Source organism: Neophocaena asiaeorientalis, unplaced genomic scaffold (genome assembly GCF_003031525.2).
Source record: "Neophocaena asiaeorientalis asiaeorientalis breed wild unplaced genomic scaffold, Neophocaena_asiaeorientalis_V1.1 scaffold388, whole genome shotgun sequence".
In the NCBI taxonomy this organism is placed as follows: Eukaryota; Metazoa; Chordata; class Mammalia; order Artiodactyla; family Phocoenidae; genus Neophocaena; species Neophocaena asiaeorientalis.
In genome coordinates, this window is record NW_020172738.1 from 1,893,079 (window position 1) to 1,914,475 (window position 21,397).

At 49.0% G+C, this 21,397-nt stretch overlaps 1 protein-coding gene across 2 annotated transcripts; it reads left to right on the forward strand.

Moving 5' to 3' along the window:
• The first annotated feature begins 3,896 nt into the window (after nucleotides 1–3,896).
• On the forward strand, nucleotides 3,897–21,355 carry GPR55 (G protein-coupled receptor 55). Of its 2 annotated transcripts, none has more exons than XM_024740585.1 (2): nucleotides 3,897–6,610; nucleotides 18,917–21,355. In XM_024740585.1, exons 1-2 carry the CDS (start codon nucleotides 6,469–6,471, stop codon nucleotides 19,996–19,998), a joined length of 1,224 nt encoding a protein of 407 aa, XP_024596353.1. In that variant the 5' UTR covers nucleotides 3,897–6,468; the 3' UTR covers nucleotides 19,999–21,355. The 2 variants fall into 2 exon arrangements, with proteins under 2 accessions (XP_024596353.1, XP_024596354.1); XM_024740586.1 differs by having other exon boundaries at nucleotides 18,965–21,355.
• The last annotated feature ends 42 nt before the right edge of the window (nucleotides 21,356–21,397 follow it).

The window sequence follows — 21,397 nt, forward strand, 5'->3', positions numbered from 1 at the left end:
CTGGCGGGGCAGGGGGAGCAGGGGGCTCCAGGGGAGCAGTGGAGGCAGTGGGCCTTGCAGGCTCCAAAGTTAGGAGAGGGCCTGCTGCTGAGAGCTGGGAGCCTGGCTGGGTGAGGGGGAGAAGGAGGGCCAGGCCGAGGGCCGAGAGCAGGGGCCTGCAGCAGGCAGGGGTAGAGGGGAGCAGGTAAGGGGGAAGAGGCAAGGGAAGGCGGAGGGGAAGGCGACGGGCTGGGGACAGCAGAATAACATTAGGGCTGCTTTTTCTTCATTGTTTCCAATGAACAAGGTGAGAGTCTGACCCTGGACTTCTGTCTGCCTCTGTTTCCCCAGAACTTAGGATCAGATAATTCTAGAGAGAGAGAGTAAGATGACCGGAGGCCGTGCTTGCAGCACAGCTGTGCCCACAGTAGAGATGAGGAAACCGAGGCCTGGAAGGAGACCATTAGAGGCAGTGTTTGGACTCGAACAAAGTGTGCTTTTTTTTTTGCAGGAGGCTGGGAAGTGATGGGATCAGGGAATGGGGTGAGGAGTCCTGGACCAGGATGGAGGGTGGGCCTGAGCAAGGATCCAGGCTGCAGATGCATCCGGGCTGGAAGACGTGGACCTGGAGACTTTCGGCCCCACGTGGAGACTGTCCTTGTGATTAACACTGTCTCGAGTTCAGAACTTTGAGAATGTTGTTTAATCCGAAGCTTCTGTGCTTTCATCTTATAAATATTCATACCCATGTTCTTTTCATTTAGAAGAGGTGTAGATCCAATTATTTTAATGAACACTGAAAACTTTTCCTTCCGTAATAGCTTTCCCTTCATATAACACTATATGTGTTATGTAACAGAAGTTAATGTTCCTTTACAGAAATCTCTGTAAAGATCATATCATACATAAATTAAGGTTTAATGGTCACCTTAGATTATAGAACAGGTATCCATCCAATTTGTAAGTGTCTACCTTCAAAACCAATAAGCAGGGAATGAAGTTTTGTTCTTGTAACATCCCCTAACATTTTTCTATGCCCTACGGACACCCCTCATAAAGAGCAGTGACAACTTGATGGGGCAGGTTCCCCGCGGAGACAGGTGAGGTGGGCTAGAGTTGGGAGGTGAGTTTCTCTAAGCAGCAGAAACACCTTGCGGAAGTTGGTTGGGTGCAGACCGTGCCGTTGTGAGGACAAGGGGTCCGAGGTTCATGCTCGATGAGCCAGGTTTTCTCTCTGACGTTGGAGGCAAAGGCATCCGTGGATGGTGGGGATCCTGGGGAGGGCAGAAGGAGATACGGGAGAGGCTGGGGTGGGTCTGATCTCGCACCAGGAAGGGGTGCTGGTGCTCCAAGACCGCCGTTTTGAGTGGCTCCCTTTGCCTCTTGGAGCGTTTTCCGCTGGCTCAGTGGCCTGGGGGTGGAGTGCAGCAGGGGTGGGGACTGACCCGGGCTGGGGATGAACTGGGCAGTGGAGAGGCAGGGGGTGCAGCAGGTGGAGGGAGGGCTCGAGGGAGAGAGGAGCTTTCAGGGGCTGTGGGGTTGGGGGCGCCCAGGGGCGGGAGGCGCGAAGAGGAGGAGGTCGCATTGTGAGAGCAGCGTGCAAATTAAGAGGCGGTGAGGGTAGCAGTTACCTTGGAGCCTCTGGAGTCAGGCAGGTGTGGTTTGCACTGCATCTCAGCTTCTTAATAACTGGGTGCGCTGTTTAACCTCTCGTGTCTCTGTTTCCACACCCATGAATCGGAGGTGCTCATGGGCCCTGCCTTGTGGGGCTTTGCGAGGATGCCGTGAGGTGGTGCAGGTGTGCCCTGAGCGCCAGGCCCAGCAGGTACAAACCTGGACTCGCGGCTTGATGACCAGGTCCAGCTGTGCTCCTGGCGCACATGTGGGGTCATGACTCGACCTTGCTGCATCTCAGTCTCCTCGTCTGTAAGTGAGGCTAATGATAGTGTACGCCTCACGGTTTGTTTGGAGAATGGACTGGTTTTATTTATAAGGGCGTAGCCCACGGACTGATCCTCAGGACTGCCTGTGTAAATGGTGGATGACGCTGTCCTGGCATTGCTGAGGTCTCCTGGGGTGGGGGGGTGTCCAGGGATGGAGACTGAGCTACGAGCGGGGAGTGACTGGGAAGATATTTGATGACAATAAAGAGCAGATGTGGAGGCACCGCAGCTGCGGGCAACAGGCTCTGGGGACAAAGCGTTTTTGTATGAAAATAGGAGGGTCAGCTTCACTCTTACAGGGACCTGTCAGGCCCTCGGTATTGGAGAAGCTTTTTTAATCCTCCAACTCAGGATTAAAAAATTTTTAAATCAAAATGAATTCAAAGATTTCCAGGAAGGAAATGAACACCATGCTAACTCCAGCTGTAGAGGGGTGAAGATGTACTCGTTATTAATCACTGCAAGACAATTCATGGGAACAAAAGGACATACCATTATACCCCAATTGACAATTTTCTTGCAGCAAAGATAAAAATGTGTGTCAGTGGGAGAGGGCTGGGAAGGAATGTAGGAAGGAGAAAACACAAAAAATAAGTAGGACAGATATTTAGTAACTAAAGCGTGAAAGAGATTATTACACTCCCATTGGACACGTGGGCTAAGGACAGAGTGTACTTTATGCAACAGGAAATACGAAGAGTAGAATATTCCAGAAGGGTCCACCCTTCCCCCACTCCATCATGTCCCCGGGAAACATACAGTGTAACTGGGAGCTGTGACCTCCGGCAGGTGTCATGGAGCCCCGGAGGCCAGAGGAGAGAAGCCCCCAGGGCCCAGGCAGGAGGGGGACTGGGGCCCTGGATGCCAAGCTGGAGGCGGAAAGGCCAGGAAGCTCCCTCCATGGCTCAGCCCAGGTCAGTCTCCCCGTTGAGGGCCAGACCCCCGAGGGGCCTTGGAGAACCTGGACAAGAAAGCCAGGGGTGGTAACTTGGAGGCATCTACATTCAGATGCTTCCTCGAAGTGCTGGCCCTGCTTACACATAAATCACAGAACCCTTCCTCCCTTGTGGAGGGGAAGCTTTGGATGCCCATCTTTTCTAGAGCCCTGTGGTCTTTACACCCTTCATGGTCAAGGGCCCCTCTGATGCTGCGGAATTTCGGCGTCTGCCTTGGAGTCCACCTTGTCTGAGTCCTGCACCCTCGGGGGACTCCAGATCGCATTAGGGCCAAAAGCAGCAACAGGGAGGACAATTGTGGGGGGCAGGGAGCTCTGAAGAAATGACCAGAGTCATGACAGGAACCGAAGGGAAAGCCCACACCCAGGTATCTGAGCACCCAGAACTTTCTGCCTTAACCTTGCACTACATTTCTAGCGAGAGCAGGAAGGGGCGTGTGGGAGGGGAATGGGTGAATCCTAAAGGGCTGCTATGCCCTAGTAGGTTCTACTTGCTAGGAAGCGTCTAGACCTTGATGCTGTCGGCTACCCAGTGCCCACTTTCAGGGAGGCTCTGTGGGTGCTATAGGGTTCAGCTGATTTGCCAACAACTAGGGGGCCTGGCGGGGTGGTCCTCAGGGACTTGGTTCAGACGCCCGGAAAGGGCCTCGTTTGTGCTCCAGTGGACTGAGTTAGGCAGGCTAAATGCATAGGTTGGGCTTAGGGACAGATCTGTGGCAGAGCCTGGAGGTGTGGCGCTGAGGGTGCCTCCCTGCCTTTCCGTCCTCAGTGTCTCCTGCCCTCCTCTCTCTGTCCAGGCTGCCTCATGTCTGGAACCCCATCCCCTTCTATCAGGAAGGTTTCCTTCTCCACGTTGCTGCTTTCCTTTTCTCCTGAGAGACCCTTGAGGCAGACATACGTCAATGGGGGCCAAGGGGTCTCAGCATCGTGAAGTACCGGACACTTGCTGGTGCTCTGAGCCCTGCGGTCACGCCGACTCCTAAAAGCAGTGTTCTGAGGCAGGTCCTGCTGTCTGTCTTGATCACCACTGCCTGGTAAGGAGTTTGTTGATTGAATGAATATCTGACCCCCAATTTACAGAAGTTAGGCAACGAGCCAAATTTACAAAGCGGCTGCATGGGAAGCGGTTACTGAGCCTGGCCGCCTGAGGCTCTCGCCGGAATCAGGCTGCCTCTGATGACAACGACCCTTCCCTCAAACCACCCGACACCCGCTTCCCTTCCTGATTCCTTCCTGTTACTGCTGTTGCCCTCACTCCACACTGACCCTGCCCCCCGAGTGGGTCTGTCCTGTGTCCAATTCTTGAACTGCCCCAGCCCACGGTAGCTGGTCCTGATTTGGCTGGGTGTGAGAAGAAAAGCTCTGGACTATGTCAGAGCATTCTGTTTTATTGGACAGCTTCCTGTATGACATTCTGATCCAGTGCATACGTTCCCTGGGGCCCCTGAGCACCCCTGCCCCTGCTGCTGTCTGGCCAGCCCTTCGACTCTACAGAGAAACCCCCGGATCCCCCCAAACGCCACGCTCCTCCATCCTCGTGACTGCCCTTGGCTGTTCTCTGTGCCTCTAGAATCCTCCTTCCCCACCTTGTCCCTCCCCCTGTTCCCTGAGTAGCTCCTCTGGGCAGGGTTGGGAGGCATCCTATGTGACTGTGACCCAGCACTTACAGCCTGCAATGCACACACCACACACACACACACCCCCGCCTCCCTCTCCCACAGCGGTGGGCAACTCTGGATGGAGCTGGATGGAGAAGCCGGAGCCATGGGTCAGCCCTGGGCAAGTCCTTGCCTGGTCCGCCCCTAACGAGCCAGCACACTCTGAGCCTACCTGAACCACACGTTCCCCTGCCAGGGATCCACTCCCTTGATGAGGGTCGTTCCCCTGCCAGGGGCCCACTCCCTTGTTGAGGGTCGTTAGCAAAGGTCTTCAAGAAAGGGAGGTGGAAGATGACTTGTGTTTGCATTAAAAGGGAGAAAATAAGGACCCACATATGTGTACATGCTTGTATAGAAACTGTGATAGAAGCTGCAATCAGCGGCACCCTGAGGGTAGGTGGGTGCTGAGCACAGACATTTTGCTGTATGTTTACATGTGTATTTGAATCACGTGTTTGCGTTCCAAATTTAAAATAAAAAGCAACAGTAATAAAACACAGAAATATTCATTAACAACAACAAAAAAGATAGCCAGAACGGGAGGTGGGTAAGGCTCTCTTTGAGGAGGGCCTGAGCTGTGAGTCCTTCTCTGCGGGCCCCTCGAGGCTGACCCCTTCCCGGAGCTCCCACGCCGCAGGCCCTGGACACCTGCCCATCTCCTCCCTGCTGCTTTCCCCACGGGCTCCTGGCCTCCTGCAGCTTCACCCAGGGTGCCCTGGCCTGGGCACCTCACCTCGGCTTAGATTGGGCCAGGGGCCTGGGGTGGCCTCGCTTGGGGAAGGACTGCCCGCTGCCCCGCCTTGAGCCCAGGCCGGCTTGTGTTCCATGGCCCAGGGCAATGAGAGAACTTGGTTCTACCCATAGCACAAGCACGAGTGTGATTGGATCGGAGACGGTGAGAACTTAAAGTGTTCTGTCAAGCTTTTCACCGAATGACGAGGAACCCGTGCTCTGGAGGGCCAGGTGACTGGCCCACAGTCACACACAAGCTACTGTTTATACAGAGACAGAGTTTGCTGGGATAAATCACCCCGACCCACTTTGGAGAGTTTCTATTCCTGTAGATGCCTGAAAGCCCCGGCCTGCCAGGCCTGTAGAAACAGCCCGTGCCTCAGTCTTTCGTGGGATCTCCTAGTCCCTCCTGGGCAGGGAGCGGCATCTGCCAGGCTGCGTTTCAGCCCAGACTTTTCTGAATGTCTGGAATCTGCACGGGTTCCTTGCCGACAGCCTCCTGGGGCCCGTGGGCGAGGCTTGGCTCTTCCTGCCCTGGAGATGGGCCGCCCCGGGGAAATCTCTGCTCACAGGGCCCTTGGGAGTGATGCAGGCCAAGGCTGACCCAAATCCCTGTGGAGGCCAGGCGCAGAGAAGCTAGGACCAAGGAGCAACATCACCGGCATGCCCTGCTGACCGTCCCTGAGGACACGCAGGCAGGGGCTGAGATCTCCTAGGCTGGACCTTCCCAACCCATAAGTCCTGAAATATGAAGGTGTCCAGCACCACCTTCCTTTCTGTGGGCAGTACTTCTGAATCCTAAACCCCAGAAGCGCTGGAAGCCGTGACAGCCCTTTTCAGATGCTGGCTGTCCCTGTGTGATGCCAAGCTCAGAATGTCTGCTGCGTGAGATGGTCCCTCCTCTTCCAGAGGCTTCTCACACCTCGGCTCAGGCGGTGCCTCTTGACATTGTTTTGGGGAAGCTGAGTGAGTGCGCAGACCCTCTGAGAGGACACAAGAACCTAGAGCCTCTTCCTGGCAACATGTCCGCCACCCCAGGCCGCATTCTAGCTGCACTTAGAGAGGAGGGAGCCCCACGGAGCCCCTCTCCTGACCCAGGAGAAGAAGCCCCTCTCCTGACCCGAGAGAAGGAGCCCCTCTCCTGACCCGAGAGAAGGAGCCCCTTGGCCAGACAAGGCTGCTGCGGAGCTGCTTGAAGACAATGTGGTGCCACCCCCTCATTTCACAGATGAGGAAGCTGAGACCCAGAGAGGGAAGTGACTCTCGCCAGAGCAAGTTGGTGACCAAGCTGGGAGGAGAAAGGACATCTCACAACTCCATCGGCTGCACTGGACCCCCTACAGGTAATAGCCCCTGGGCCGCTCAGAAAACCCGACACACAGAACCACACACTGACCTTGCTCTCTGGGACTGCGGGCGACTTTCCTGAGGTCAACTGGGTCCTCGGGTCCTGGGCTCTGTCCACACCTGCCCCTATTCGGCAGGGGTAGTGGCAGCCCCGGGCAGCCTCCGTGGCAGCGGCAGTGGCAGCGGAGGGCTGGTTTGTCCCTGACTGCAGGTGACATTTTCTGCGAACTCTCAACTTCCTCCTGATTTGACTCAGGGTGGCAGCATCTTGCCTGAGTGGGGAAACCTCGCTGTAGGCAGTGCAGGAGCCTTCCCCTTGGGAGCTCAGCTTGCGTGCCACCAACCTCCACTGCCCTGGCTGCCTGCTGCCCTGGAATCTGGCCAGGAAAGCACAACGAGCCCAAGATGACAAACTCCAGGAATCACCCTGCAGCCCCTGAGTGGGGTGCTCGTGGCAAGCTAGAGCCATGCTTGGGAGTCCAGGCCAGCCACTCGCCAGCTGTGTAACTTCCCCGGCCTCAGTGTACCTCTCTGGGGAATGGGAGCATTAATAGTTTCTTCCTCATGGGGCTCTGGAGAGCAGTAAGTGATGCAAGTGCTTGTTCCCCCTCCCCACCCCAGTTAGCACCCAGCAAGCTCTGGATACCGTTATGTCTTATAACTAGATTATCCTCGAACCCTCGGAGAGGCTGGGAGGGAAGATACAGCAGCATGGAAAACCCTGAGGAGTCCAGATCTTTCTTAAGAGTGGAGGTGGAGAATGGGAAGTCAGGAAATGTCTGCAGGACTGGCCTGGGCTGGGCTTTGCGCTCTCGGGGCGGTGGAGCTGGGGCAGAGATGTGCACACTGCAGCTCAGGGCTCCGTGGAAGGCTTGGTGCTCTCAGGTCTGGCTGGCTGTCTCAGCTCCACGGGGAACGTCTGTCACCCTGGAGCTGCCCCAGACCAGTCGTTAATTCAGTCCCTCTTTCATTTAATAAGTCCTTTTTTTTTTTTTTTTTTGCGGTACGCGGGCCTCTCCCGTTGCGGAGCACAGGCTCCGGACGCGCAGGCTCAGCGGCCATGGCTCACGGGCCGAGCCGCTCCGCAGCATGTGGGATCCTCCCGGACCGGGGCACGAACCCGCGTCCCCTGCATCAGCAGGCGGATTCTCAACCACTGCGCCCCCAGGGAAGCCCTAATAAGTCCTTTTTGACGGACTGTTATATCACCTTCCCGGAGTTGCTTGAGGATGACAGGACACTCACCCCAATGGCACACAGATGCTGTTAACAGCTCTACCCGGCCACAGCAGGGACATCATATCAGATGATACGGTGGATCAGGGAAGTGGACTGGAGGAAGGGATGGGGTTTTTAGGAGGGGAGGTGAGTCTGAGTGTATCAGACTCTGTTGGGTGGTGCCAGGCACTGAAAGGAGTGAGGAAGGGGGTGCTGGGAGCTCCTGGATGTACCGGGTCCTCTTGCTGATGCTGCCGGTGGGGATGGGGTGAGGGAAAGATGGACAGACGCAGAATGTGAGCTCCAGGGAGGCCCCTCACTACCTGTTTGATCTTAGGTAGACTCCTTAACTTCTGTGAGCCCCACTGTCTTCCTCTGTAAAGTGGGCATGATTATAACAGCATCCCAGGAATGTACCAAGTTCTCTCCTTAGAGCACTTAGCACAGAGGGGCCATATCTCAAGTCCCTGAGCTGGCCCCTGCACTCCCCCAGTCTCATTTCACCCCCACCAAGCTCAAAGTACAGCTACAGCAAAATTCTGGACTCCTGGAGATTCTGCCTCTGTGCCCCATCCCCCCGTGTCCTGTTCTTTCTTAATCGTGCCCCAGAAGCCCAGCTCACACTGCAGTACTAGTAACAGATAACTGCATCCAAGTAAACATTTATATTCTAACTGTGGCATTCACCACTGCGCCCCCAGAGGAGATTGGGATTTCAGGCAAGGAACTTGGTCCTGCGGAATGTTCCTCTTCAAACCACGTCCCTCAGGCTGTACCAGCTCTGCTCAGCCCCAGGCTGGGACTCCCATCTCTGAGTTGGCTCCCACCAGAGTGCTCCCCGAGGATGAGGGATTCGGCAGCACAAGAGAAGCATCTTCCGGGCTTCCCTGGTGGCGCAGTGGTTGGGAGTACGCCTGCCGATGCAGGAGATGTGGGTTCATGCCCCGGTCCGGGAAGATCCCACATGCCGCAGAGCAGCTGGGCCCGTGAGCCATGGCCGCTGAGCCTGCGTGTCCGGAGCCTGTGCTCTGCAAAGGGAGAGGCCACAAGAGTGAGAGGCCCGAATACCGCAAAAAAAAAAAAAAAAAAAAAAAGAGAGAGAGAAGCATCGTCTTAGCCTGCAAACCACCTAAAGTTGCATTTTTCCCATTGCTGGTGTTTTCTGGAAAATCCAGGACTTTCCAGGAAGGAAGGCTGGCTTGGTCTGAGCCACAGCTGCGTTTAGATGCCCCCGCTGTACACACACGGGATCAGGGCTGCCCCAAGTGGGATGCTGGGTCCTTGAAGATGTAGGCAGACTGGGCCCTGACAGCTGCAGGAATCACAGCCCAGAATGTGGCCGAGTTGGCAGTAAGAGAGCCCCTGGGTGAGGCCACGGGCTCCAGGACCCCAGGGCTGGGCAGTGCTGTTTGGATGAGAGAACCCAGACAGAGGCCCCACAGCCAGAGAGCCAGGAGCAGAACAGGGGCCTCTGGACTCCCAGCCCAGTCTTTTATCCTGTACGAGATGTTTTCTCTCTTCTTCACTAAACATTAGAAAACAATATATTGACAGAATATTCTATTTCAGGGTTTAAAAAGAAAACCTCTCATATACATGAATTTTCTTGACAACATTCTGAATAAACAGATATTCTGCCTTTGCTTGCATACCTCTGGGGACAGAGAGCTCATTACATGGCCGTTTGGTCTGCTCTCCGACTTCTGGTAGCAAGATAGATCTGCTTTTTACAGCACCTGGAAACCGTTTCTTTTGTGGCCTTGTGGAGTCACACAGTAGAGCTTGTCTTGAGCCTTGGAGACGCTGATATGTCTATTCTTTTATAGATTATGAACAACCCTAGTCCTTCCTTTACATTCCCAGTCCCTCCGCATGCAGCCCCTGCAGACACACAGCCTCTGGTGCCTGGGTGGTCAGAGCAGCGCAAGGGCCACTTGTCACAGGTCAGCCACGCTCCTCTTCTAGATTTTCTGAGTGTAGCCGGGGTTCACCTCGTTTCTCACTGTCTTCCTGTTTACGAGACTACTTAGGAATTATTTTCCTTTCAGCGGTGACTGCATCTGTGTTTTATATATAAATATTTGTTCCTTTCCAATATTTCAGTGATGTACTTCTGATTTTATCTTTGACACATTACCTAAGAGACTGCTTAAGAGAATGCATAAAAATGCTTATTATATATTATTACTATCACGGTGCTGCAGCAAATGGATCTGAGAACAGGAGAGTGGAATTGCCATTGCCTTGGAGTCCTTGTCTGGGCTCAGCAATGGGATGAGTCTGTTGAAAGACACTTGTCCTCTCCCCAAGAGAGTGTATTCCGTTGATTTATGACGTAGTTCTCACTAATCTGCTAGTTCTGCCTTATTCATTGGGCTCTAAACAGCTCTGCCTACTTGATCTGTGATATTCTAAGAGGGGAGCATTAAGTTCTCTACGTACAATTACATTTCTATTTCTACTTTGTTTTGCATTTCTGCTTGTTCCCATCATGGATTTCTTGGCTATGCTCATTGGAACATAAATTTTACGTATTAATTGTTTATTATAACATTTACCTTGTGGGGTTTCTGTGTTACTCCCTCAGTTCTTTTTACTAAAAAGAATTACTTTGTCATATTTCCTTCTTTCCTAGCGTTCTGTGTGCCTGGCAATCCATAGATTATCTTATCATTTTACTCTATCTATGCCTTTTTGGTTTTTTGTGTGTTTCTTATTGGCACCAGATGATTGAGTTTTAATATTTTATCGGCTTCCCCCTTTGATAAGAAGTATTATAGTTAATATAATTGTTAGGGAGTATTATAATTTTTACTATAATTGTTACATTTGTCTAAACCTCCATAGGAACATAGGAACAAGGAAGGAATATAGAAAGCCCGTCTGCTTTCTATATTGAGACACTGCAGTTTTTTTTCACTTTCAGTGTCTACTGTGAATTTTCTCTTCCTTTGTCCCTTTAAAATAGACAAGACAATTTAACCTAAATACCCACGTTAGAAAATAGTTAAATTTTAATGTCTACATTTGTTTCTACTAATAGCTCTCTGAACTTTGTATTTAAACATCTTCCCTCCCCTTCACCCACTCTCTGGCACTCAATGTTCATCTGGCATTTTGAGCCTCTTTCATATTCTTCTTTCCTCCTCATGCACAATTTTCACGATGTGATGGCTGACCTGCGGACTGAGGAAACTTTGCTTTTTGTCGGGTATCGGGCTCTTGTGCCTGTTCTCCGGTCGCTTAGGTGGCACCAGCTTCCTCACTTGTCCAATTCTCTGTCACTTCAGACTTTGTTCCCAAGTCCCTCTGACACTCCATGTTGAAATCTTTGACCTGGCAAGATTTATGCCTCATCAACTGAGCATCTGTTAGTTCAATGCATTCCTTTAAATTCTGTGTAAACCTCCCTTCCGCTCCCACCTTGCCTCAAGCACACACCCAGATGTTGCTTCTTTTAAGGGAAAGTCAAAAGCTGTTCTTATTTTTCTTCTTTTTCCCCAGCATTTAATGCATTAAACAATTTTTCAATTGTTTTCATTTTATCATTAGAAAAATACACACACACACAAAAGAGTGAGATAAAGATAAAAGATTTAAAAATCACCCCCCATCTAACTGTTAGAATGCAACCAACGTTTGGTATTTGGAAACTTTTTCTAGGTTTTTTTCCCTCTGCGTGGGTTTTTTAAATCATATTTGAAATCATTCTGAATGTATAATTCTGTAGTTTGTGGGTTTCTTATTTAATGTAGTCAGTATAAACATAACACAGGCAGACAAAAATTTTCCATTGACTAGATTTACCGTAGTGAAATTAAGCTCTTGTTGACATTTAAATGCATGCGTGTATTTTTTGCTATCAGAAAAAAATATTAAAGTGAACACATATTTCTGTACATATTTTTTCCTTCTTTTGCATAATTTACTTAAGGCAAATTTTTAGAATCTCTGAATGAAAGACTAATAAGATTTCTAGGGCTTGTAATATAAGTTATCAACGTCCCAAGGTTGGGTACTTTTGTGTATACTCACCAGTATATTGGTGACTGTTTCACGGAACCCTTGCCAGCTTCTTTGATTATATAAGCAAAAATTTTATTTCTTAGTAAATCTTATGGGAATTATTTGTGTCCTTTGCCTGTTTATCTATTGTGGGTCTTGATATTACACATTTTTTAATATTCTTCATAGCGAAGGAACATCATTTAACCTATTTGTTGTACTTCCTTTCCTCCAGTATATTATCTGGTGTTAAACTTTTTTTAATTTTTTTTTTTTTTTTTTTTTTTTTTTTATTTTTGGCTGTGTTGGGTCTTCGTTTCTGTGCGAGGGCTTTCTCTAGTTGCGGCGCACAGGGGCCACTCTTCATCGCGGTGCGCGGGCTTCTCACTGTTGCGGCCTCCCTTGTTGCGGAACGCAAGCTCCAGACACGCAGGCTCAGTAGTTGTGGCTCACGGGCCTAGTTGCTCCGTGGCATGTGGGATCCTCCCAGACCAGGGCTCGAACCCGTGTCCCCTGCATTGGCAGGCAGATTTTCAACCACTGCGCCACCAGGGAAGCCCTGTTAAACTTTTTTAACAAAAATAAATTTTCTAATTTTGTGCAGTCAAACCTGTCCTGTCTGTTTTCTGATTCTTTTGCTTTTCAACCATTCTAAGTTGACAAACAGCTTTTCTTTCCCTCCACTGGCTTTTATAAATTGACCACTAATTTTTCATCTAGTTTTTCTATGGTTTGATTTTTTTTGAAATTTAATTTATTAATGAATTTGGAATTTCTTTTGCTACTTGGTGTGAGATGAGGATCTGAAAGTTGTTTTTACCCCCGAGTTGTTCACTGATAGTCTCAACATCATTTATTGACTAAGATTTCCATTTGCATTATCGATTCAGGGGAATACCTCATTTCTTCTTCTGGGTTCTGTTAATTGTCTAGCACATTATTTGGAACTTCTGGGTGTTGGCAAGTGTCCAATTTCAACAAGAATGCCTCTTTTTTTTTTTTTTAACCATTAAATGTAAAGTTGGCTATTAAAGTGAACAGGTTACTCTTTATCAGGTGTTGTAAGAAGTATCCTATTCCTGCATTTAAATGACTTTTGTGGAAAAACTATCATACAATGAGATGGCTTTTCGTTTTCGCCGTGATGACGTAACGCACAGTATCAACAAATTTCCTGACATTGAAAAGGCCTTACATTTCTATGGTAAATCTGACTTGGTAAAACGATGATTTATAATTTTAATATACCGAGTTCTATTTGGTAATATTGTAACTCAGATGTTTGCATCTATATTCATACATGCATTTGAGCAATTGTTTTTCTCTTTTGTGCTACATTTGTCAAGTTTTGGTATTTGGGTAAATTAGTTTCATAACAGAAATTCATTATTATTATCTTATGTTCTGAAATTGTTTACAGAGTATGAGAATCATCTCGACCTTGAAATTTAAAATATGCTAGAGCCAAACAAAATTATGTTAGAAACTGTTTATTCTTTGATAACATTCTCAGTTTCATTCATGGTTGTTGATCTAATCAATACTGCTTGTGTTAACTCGTATTACTTGTAGTAAATTATGTTTTGCCCCTAAATTTTCAACTACTTCAAGGTTTTTAAATGGATTAGCGCACAAGTAATAAGGTCATTTCTTCTCATTTTTTCTCTCTTCTCTATCTAAGCTTACATTGCCTTCTTATTTATATTACAATACTGCTTCTGTTTTATGTTTTGGTTTTTTGGCCTCTGGGCATGTGGGATCTTAGCTCCCCGACCAGGGATTGAACCTGCACCCTCTGCATTGGAAAGTGAAGTCTTAACCACTGGACCACCAGGGAAGTCCCCAGTTTCTGCTTTTCTTTTAATGGAAGGTTTTGTTTTTGCTAGGCAGGTAATTCATCTTGACAACTGTTTCTTGGATACTTGAGAAAAATGTGGATTGCCTATTTATTTAAAATCAAATCTAAGAGCTATTAATTAAATTATATTCATTATACTATTTATATAATTATATATTCTAATTTATACTTTGCCAACTCGATCTGTTCAAATCTATAGTATATTAAAATCTGACACTACCATATCTTTGCCAATGGCTCTTGAATTTTAGCAATTGTACTTTTATACAACAACCTTCAGTGCATAAGATTATTATATTTGCCTTTAAGAGCTTTCTTTCATTAATACAAAATAAACGTTTTAATCCTGATATGTAGTTTTATTGTTAATTCTACAGTGCTAGGTATGCATATTGCCACTCTGACTTTCCTTTTGTTTATATTTGTCCTCTATCTCATCGTGGGACTTTTACTTTGAATATTTCTCTGTCATTAAGTAAGTGTGTCCTTTATAAGCAACAAAGAGTCGAATTTTATTTTGTAATTGAACTGAAAATGTTAGTTAATTTAAATATGTTGAAATTTTCATATTTATTGCTGTGATTTCTATGCTTAGGTACTTCTTCCCATTCTATTTACTTCTTTGCTATTTTGTCTGATTTCTTTGTTTCCTTTTATCTTTTTTAGTGATTTTGAGGATAAGCATCCTGTTTGTAATAGTCAGTGGTTACTTCAAGGTTTAAAAAAATCGTACAGAACTTCCCTGGTGGTGCAGTGGTTGAGAGTCCGCCTGCCGATGCAGGGGACGCGGGTTCGTGCCCCGGTGCGGGAAGATCCCATGTGCCGCGGAGCGGCTGGGCCCGTGAACCATGGCCGCTGAGCCTGCGCGTCCGGAGCCTGTGCTCCGCAACGGGAGAGGCCACAACAGTGAGAGGCCCGCGTACCGCAAAAAAAAAAAAACAAAAAACGTATGCTTTCTGTAAAATTCACGTTTAAAAAAACAGAACAATGACTTTCTTTTATAAAGTGTATTCTTCATTTTTAAAAAATAAATTTATTTATTTATTTTTGGCTGCTTTGGGTCTTCGTTGCTGCACGCAGGCTTTCTCTTGTTGTGGCGAGCAGGGGTTACCCCTTGCTGCGGTGCACGAGCCTCTCATTGTGGCGGCTTCTCTCGTTGCGGAGCCCGGGCTCTATGCTCGCGGGCTTAGTAGTTGTGGCATGCAGGCTCAGTAGCTGTGGCTCGCGGGCTCCAGAGCGCAACCTCTGTAGTTGTGGTGCACGGGCTTAGTTGCTCTGCAGCATGTGGGATCTTCCCGGCCCAGGGCTCGAACCCGCGTCCCCTGCATTGGCAGGCGGATTCCTAACCACTGCGCCACCAGGGGAGCCCCAGAACGATGACTTTTACTTTCGTTTTACAGAGTATTTGCTCCGCCTGTGTTCCAGTACTCTCCACCACCCCTGCCTCCTTCAACCCAAGAACATCTTCCTTCTTTGTTAATTTATCTGAGGTATTACAGCTTGTCTCTTTTTAAAGACATGGATGATCTCTTCTACTGTTTGTTCTTTTAAATCTTTAACTCTATTCATCATAGCTTCATTCTCTTTCCAGTCTCCTGCTTTTAATGCTCAGCTCCAAGCTTTCCCACCTAGATGTTTGCATCCTTTATGGTTAGTATCTCTTGGAGATCTACAGTTTTGCCTCCTGGAGGCAGTTTTCTCCTGGAAGCCACACATACCTGAGTGTGGCTTTCTATGATCTGCACACCTGGACAGCCACCCAGTTGGGCACGGAATTCGTGTTGCTCAAATTTTCTCCCTCAAAACTTTTCTGGTATTAATTATTTTTTCAGAGAGGTTTCCAGGAGACTGGGTTGGTTTGTTCACAGATGTTTGTAAGGTTCCGTATTAATGACATTTAAAGGTGTAAGTGGGACATCGGGGAGTGGTTTTCTTTCCAAAAATTTTGCGTGAAACGTGGCTTCTCTAACCCAAGTTCTCATCTTCTCTGCTGTTCATTTCAGTGCGGCCCCACCTCTCAGGCACAAGCTGCTGGTGGTTAACAAAGGTCCTCTCAGGCCCTTCACGTCTATTCACAGACCCGATTTGCTTGACCCATGACCTTTCCCCATTCATTCTATTTCCTTCCTAGCATGAGGCTGGGACCAGGGCCCTGGTGACTGACAGCCCAGCTGGGGCCATGCTCACCTTGGACTGCTTCTAGCTAACGACTGGGCTCCATGGAAGCACTGGTCCTGGGAAATTCCTGCTAGATGTGGAACTTCTCCAATGGGCAACTTGTGCTTAGGGACCCTCCGTCGACCTGGCCCATCATTCTCAGAGCTGCACCGTCGTGGTCTGAGGGCTCTCCCTGTCCATGTCTATCCCCTTCCCTTTATCCTTCACAGGCCTTTCCCCTAGTAAATCTGTCAAATGTCTAATATTGTCTAAGCATCCGCTTCGCAGCCTCCCACCCACCCACCTTACACTGCGATCAGTTGGTTGCAGTGGGTCCCTGAGTTGACCGGAACAGGAGCTATCGACAGCCCCAGGCAACGGATCAAGAGTGGGGAGGTTGCTGGCTCCTACTACCAAGTAGATTGGTTTTTACTGGCAGCCCATCTTTGAGAAAAAAATGAGTATTTTATCTCTTGCTGCAGCCTGAAGCCTTTTTATCTTATTCCAGTGAAGTTCCTGATCTTTTTATAAAAAAGATTGTTTAAAAGATGGTTTCTTTGAACTTTCAGAGGGAATTCAGAGGATTAATTTTTTAGAGTTTCTGCTCACTCTACCATTAGCTGGAAGTATTTTTTTCAACCTAATTTCTTTTTGCTAGTCCACAGAGTGCTTTTCTAGCTTCAAAAATTACCGTTTGAAAAGCTCCCATTTGAAGTCATTCAGGGGACTTCCCTGGTGGTCCAGTGGTTAAGACTCCTCACTCCCATTGCAGGGGGCCTGTGTTCGATCCCTGGTCAGGGAACTAGATCCCACATGCCACAACTAAGAGGCCGCCGTGACTAAGACCCGGCACAGTCAAGTAAATAAATAAATAAATAAATAAATATTTTTAAAAAATGAAGTAATTCAGCAATTCAAATGTGACCTTTAGGATCGTCCTGCTGAAGGACGCTGATAGCTGAGTTTTGTCTCTTTTCCACACAAACACCTGGTACAATCAATTCAGACAAATCCCAGCATCCTAGAACGGATGCTTTCCGTCAGGCCATTTTTCTCTGTTTTGCATCGGTTTGTTCAATTCAGCCATGTTGTGGGCTTGAGTTTGGGTTTATCTCTGAGCATCACCAATTTTTTTCTTGGCCACTTCAGTTCTAATCTTTGAATCATCAGCGATGTGCGCTTGGTTCACCCACGGAGTCTGCCTGAGCGTGACCCAGCCAAAAACAGATGCCCAAGTTCCTTTTTTTGCAGTCTTGTCGGATCTCTTTAAGCACAGCTTGTATTTGTTTTTATCTTTGCGGTTCTTGGTTTTCTGCTGTTTCTGATGTTGAAGGTGACTTCTCTGAGCCAAATGAGTCTTCCTCTTTGGTGCTGCAACACCTTTCAGTTGGATCGAATTGGGTTCTTGCCTGTTCTCACCATTTTTCTTTTTTTTTTTTTTTTTGTGGTACGCGGGCCTCTCACTGTTGTGGCCTCTCCCGTTGCGGAGCACAGGCTCCGGACGCGCAGGCTCAGCGGCCATGGCTCACGGGCCCAGCCGCTCCGCGGCACGTGGGATCATCCCGGACCGGGGCACGAACCCGCGTCCCCTGCATCGGCAGGCGGACTCTCAACCACTGCGCCACCAGGGAAGCCCCTTCTCACCACTTTGGAAATTTATCTTGTCGGTTCCAAACTATTCTAGCTATTGTTTGAGATGCTCTTGGTGGATAGTTCGGCATGTTTTTTGGGAGGGGGCAGCCTACCAGCCTGCAGTTAATTTATTCCAGGCACCCTAGTGTTGGGGCAGGTGCACCTGGGGCTTATGCTGCACACCTTCAGGAGGTGCCATTCACACAGGCCACAGGAGTCTGGAGCTTTGGATATGAGCAAATACATTTTCCTAGATCTCTCATGACATAAACCTATAATAAAGGTTAGCACATAGGAAAATGTAGAATTTTTGGAAAGCCACCAAACCAAATAATGTAATTACATATTTACTATATATAGTGCTCAATGGATGAGAGATAAATGTGCTTTTTTGTTTTGTTTTTTGCTAGCAGTTAGAGGGGGTTTTGGAATGGCATTCTCTATAGGGTCTTAAAAGTACTCAGCTCCTTCCTTCCCAAGGGCTTGTGACTTCCCTCTCTCTGCTGGCTTCCAGCTTCCATCTGCAGCCACAGCTGCAGCCTTGATCATCTTGTCCCTGAGGCCAGCTCTAATTTTCCACCTGTCCAAAGGCCTTTCTTTGCCTTGAGGAGACCTCAAGCCCTTACTTCATTCCCTCTGGGAATGTTCTTTCTTCCATGTTTCTCCAATTTCTGTCTGGTTTTCTCCTCGGAGAACAAGAGGTTTTAGCAGCTTCAGACTTTATCCTCCCAACTCCAAAGCCCCAACCCCCTTCCTAGAAACCCAAGCAAGAGTTTCATTGCTTTTCATCGCCTCTGGGTCTATTGTTCATCCCTGGACCTATAAATGGACCAATGACAGTGTCCAGGGGAATGTGATGCCCTGATTGCCACCAGCCCTACATTCGGGGGTGGGGTGAGCTCTGTTCAGCCTTCGGGGTGGGGGTGGGGTGGAGCAGAGGGGCAACATATAAAGAGGAGCTGGGTCCTGAAAAGAGCATTTGAAGCTGTACGATCTGCAGCTCAAGTCAGCCCTGCCCTAGTTTTCATGTTTCCAGTTCTGTGAAATTCACTCTTTGATGAAACCAGTTTGGGTCAGGGCTTATGTTATTGTTACTACTTTCAACAGAAAGACTTCTGGTTGGAAAAAAAGGGACAGTTGCTAGTGCACAATTCTGTTTTTATTAAAGATAAAGGCACACACGTGTGTGTGTACAGAAAGAGTCTGGAATTATAAATATACTTATATATATATACCCATACATATACGTACATATATATATATATGCACATACACACACATATACGTAAAGTAACAGTGGTTCTATCTGGGCCACAGATTTCGAGGTAATTTTTCGTCCTGTGTTTTCTGATCATTATTCAAAGAGCATAGATTGCTGTGTGAGAAAGGGGTCATGTTTATGATTCTTGACCAAGTCGTGTGAATCCATCAGTTCTAGAGTGTAAGAGGACCTTCATCTCATCTACCGTTGACGTTGTAGGAAGGAACATGAGCCAGCGAAACCAGAGTGAGAACTGCTCCTTCCATGACGTGGAGGTGCTGATGAAAACCGTGCAGCTGGCTGTCCACACCCCTACCTTCCTCCTCGGTCTGCTCCTCAATCTGCTCGCCATCCGAGGCTTCAGCTCCTTCCTGAAGAAGAGGTGGCCCTGCTACGCTGCCACCTCCATCTACATGATCAACCTGGCGGTCTTCGACCTGCTGCTGGTGTTCTCTCTGCCATTCAAGATGGCCCTGTCTCACGTGAAGGCTCCCCTTCTGCCCTTCTGTACCCTCGTGGAGTGCCTCTACTTCATTAGCATGTATGGGAGCATCTTTACTATCTGCTTCATCAGCCTGGACAGATTCTTGGCCATCCGGTACCCGCTCCTGTTCAGCCACCTCCGGTCCCCCAGGAAGACCTTTGGGATCTGCTGCACCATCTGGGTCCTGGTGTGGGTGGGGAGCACCCCTATCTATAGCTTCCATGGGAAAGTGGAAAACTACACGTGCTTCCACAACATGTCTGACGGCACCTGGAGTGCCAAGGTCTTCTTCCCTCTTGAGGTCTTCGGCTTCCTTCTTCCCATGAGCATCATGGGTTTCTGCTCCTCCAGGAGCATTTGCATTCTGGTCGCCCGTCGGGACCACACCCAGGACTGGGTCCAGCAGAAGACCTGTATCTGGACCATCGCGGCCAATCTGGCTGTCTTTGTGGTCTCCTTTCTCCCAGTCCACCTGAGTTTCCTCTTGCAGTTCCTGGTGAGGAATGGCTTTATCGTGGAGTGCAGAGCCAAGCAGAACATCATCTTGTTCCTGCAATTGTCCATGTGTTTCTCCAATGTCAACTGCTGCTTGGATGTTTTCTGCTACTACTTTGTCATCAAAGAATTCCGTGTGGACATGATGGCCCACCAGCCTTCCAGGGTCCAGCTGGTCCTCCAGAATTCCATGACCACCGTGGCTAAGGGAAGAAGGCTGTGCTTGGAGGAAGGAAACCTCAGTCTGAGTTCCATAGCAGATACCTCTTCCTAGGGCTCTGATTTGGGGGGCTGACACATGGCACATTTACTGGTGTGCCGTCCCTCTGATGCTCACTTGAATGCCATCTTTGCTCACTGTGACCCCAAACCCTTTCCCCAGCACCCAGACAACTTGATATAGACCACTCAGTGTCTGGGGAGCTCTGAAGAACTTAAGACCCAGGTGAACTCTTGATTTCTAAGCCTAAAAAGCATGAGGTTGGAAGAACTGAGAAAGAGAATGAGACCATCTGAATAAGGCTGTTTCCCAGCTCTCCTCTGTCCTTCTGTTAGGCTAGAAGATTCTGGAAAGGAAGAGAGAGAGGAGTTAGGAGAGAGAATCAAGAGGGTTGGCATGGAGGAGAGATGGAGTGGGAGGGATGGACCAAGCTCCTTTTTGGTTTGGGGATCCCGGCGTGGAGCAGTTGTACTTTCTGGTCTCTTCTGGAGCTCTGTTGGCCCATGACCTCACAGAGATGCCAGCAGAATGTGTGACTGGGGAGAGCAAGTATGTGCAGAGAGCCCCGAGTTTTCTATGGGCCTTGGAAAAGCCTGGAAGGCCAGCCAAACCTTCCTGTGCCCAGGACAAAGCTGCAGAGGGACTGAGGTGGGCTGGTGTGGACCAGGCTTTGTGATGCTGTGGACACTTTGTGAAAATAGTGGGGACAGAGTGGAAAGGCGCTGGTGACACCTGAGAGCCACGAGGGGGCAGGATATACCTGGGAAAGGTAGGAGACAGGCCAAGGGCCGGAATTGGGCAGCCCCTCCCGCATTGCCATTGGGGCGTCCACTGCGTGGAGTTTGAGCTCTGGCCCAGGGGGAGGAGAGGCAGTGGAGACAAGCCTGGGAGTGGGAAATTCCTGGACATGACCAGTTTGCTCTCTTGAACAGGCTGCAATGTTGTTGATTAGGTTTAGTTTCCTTGAGAATGATGGGAAGGAATCAGGCTTGATTCGGTTCAGCCAGAGGAGAACAAGGTGTTTGTCTTGCCCACCTGAGTCCTGGCTGGGCAGCTGGCCACGGTGGCACCGTCCACAGAGATGTCCCCATCCAGTGGCTGAGAGGGAGAAGATGAGGCAGCCAGGAATAGAGGAACCACCTTGACGACGCAGGGCTCTTGGCTGTCCCTCGTTGGAAACTGTAAACGATTGAATCATAGTTTGGACTGGGCTTCTCTCACGCTCTAGAGAAGGTTCAGTGGTGGCAGCTGAAAGCCTGCCTCTGACTCAGCTTCCGGAGAGTGAAATGGTGATCAGGATAAATTGTGGGGTGGTTTGCAAGACGGAGTGAGTGGGATGAGAAGTAACAAATGAGACAATGTGAACGGTGGTGGGGGGGGTACTTTAGGAAGAGAAGCAACCGCCTTATATCTGCAGGAGAAGAGGCGTCCACCGCTTAGCGGTGGACGGAAG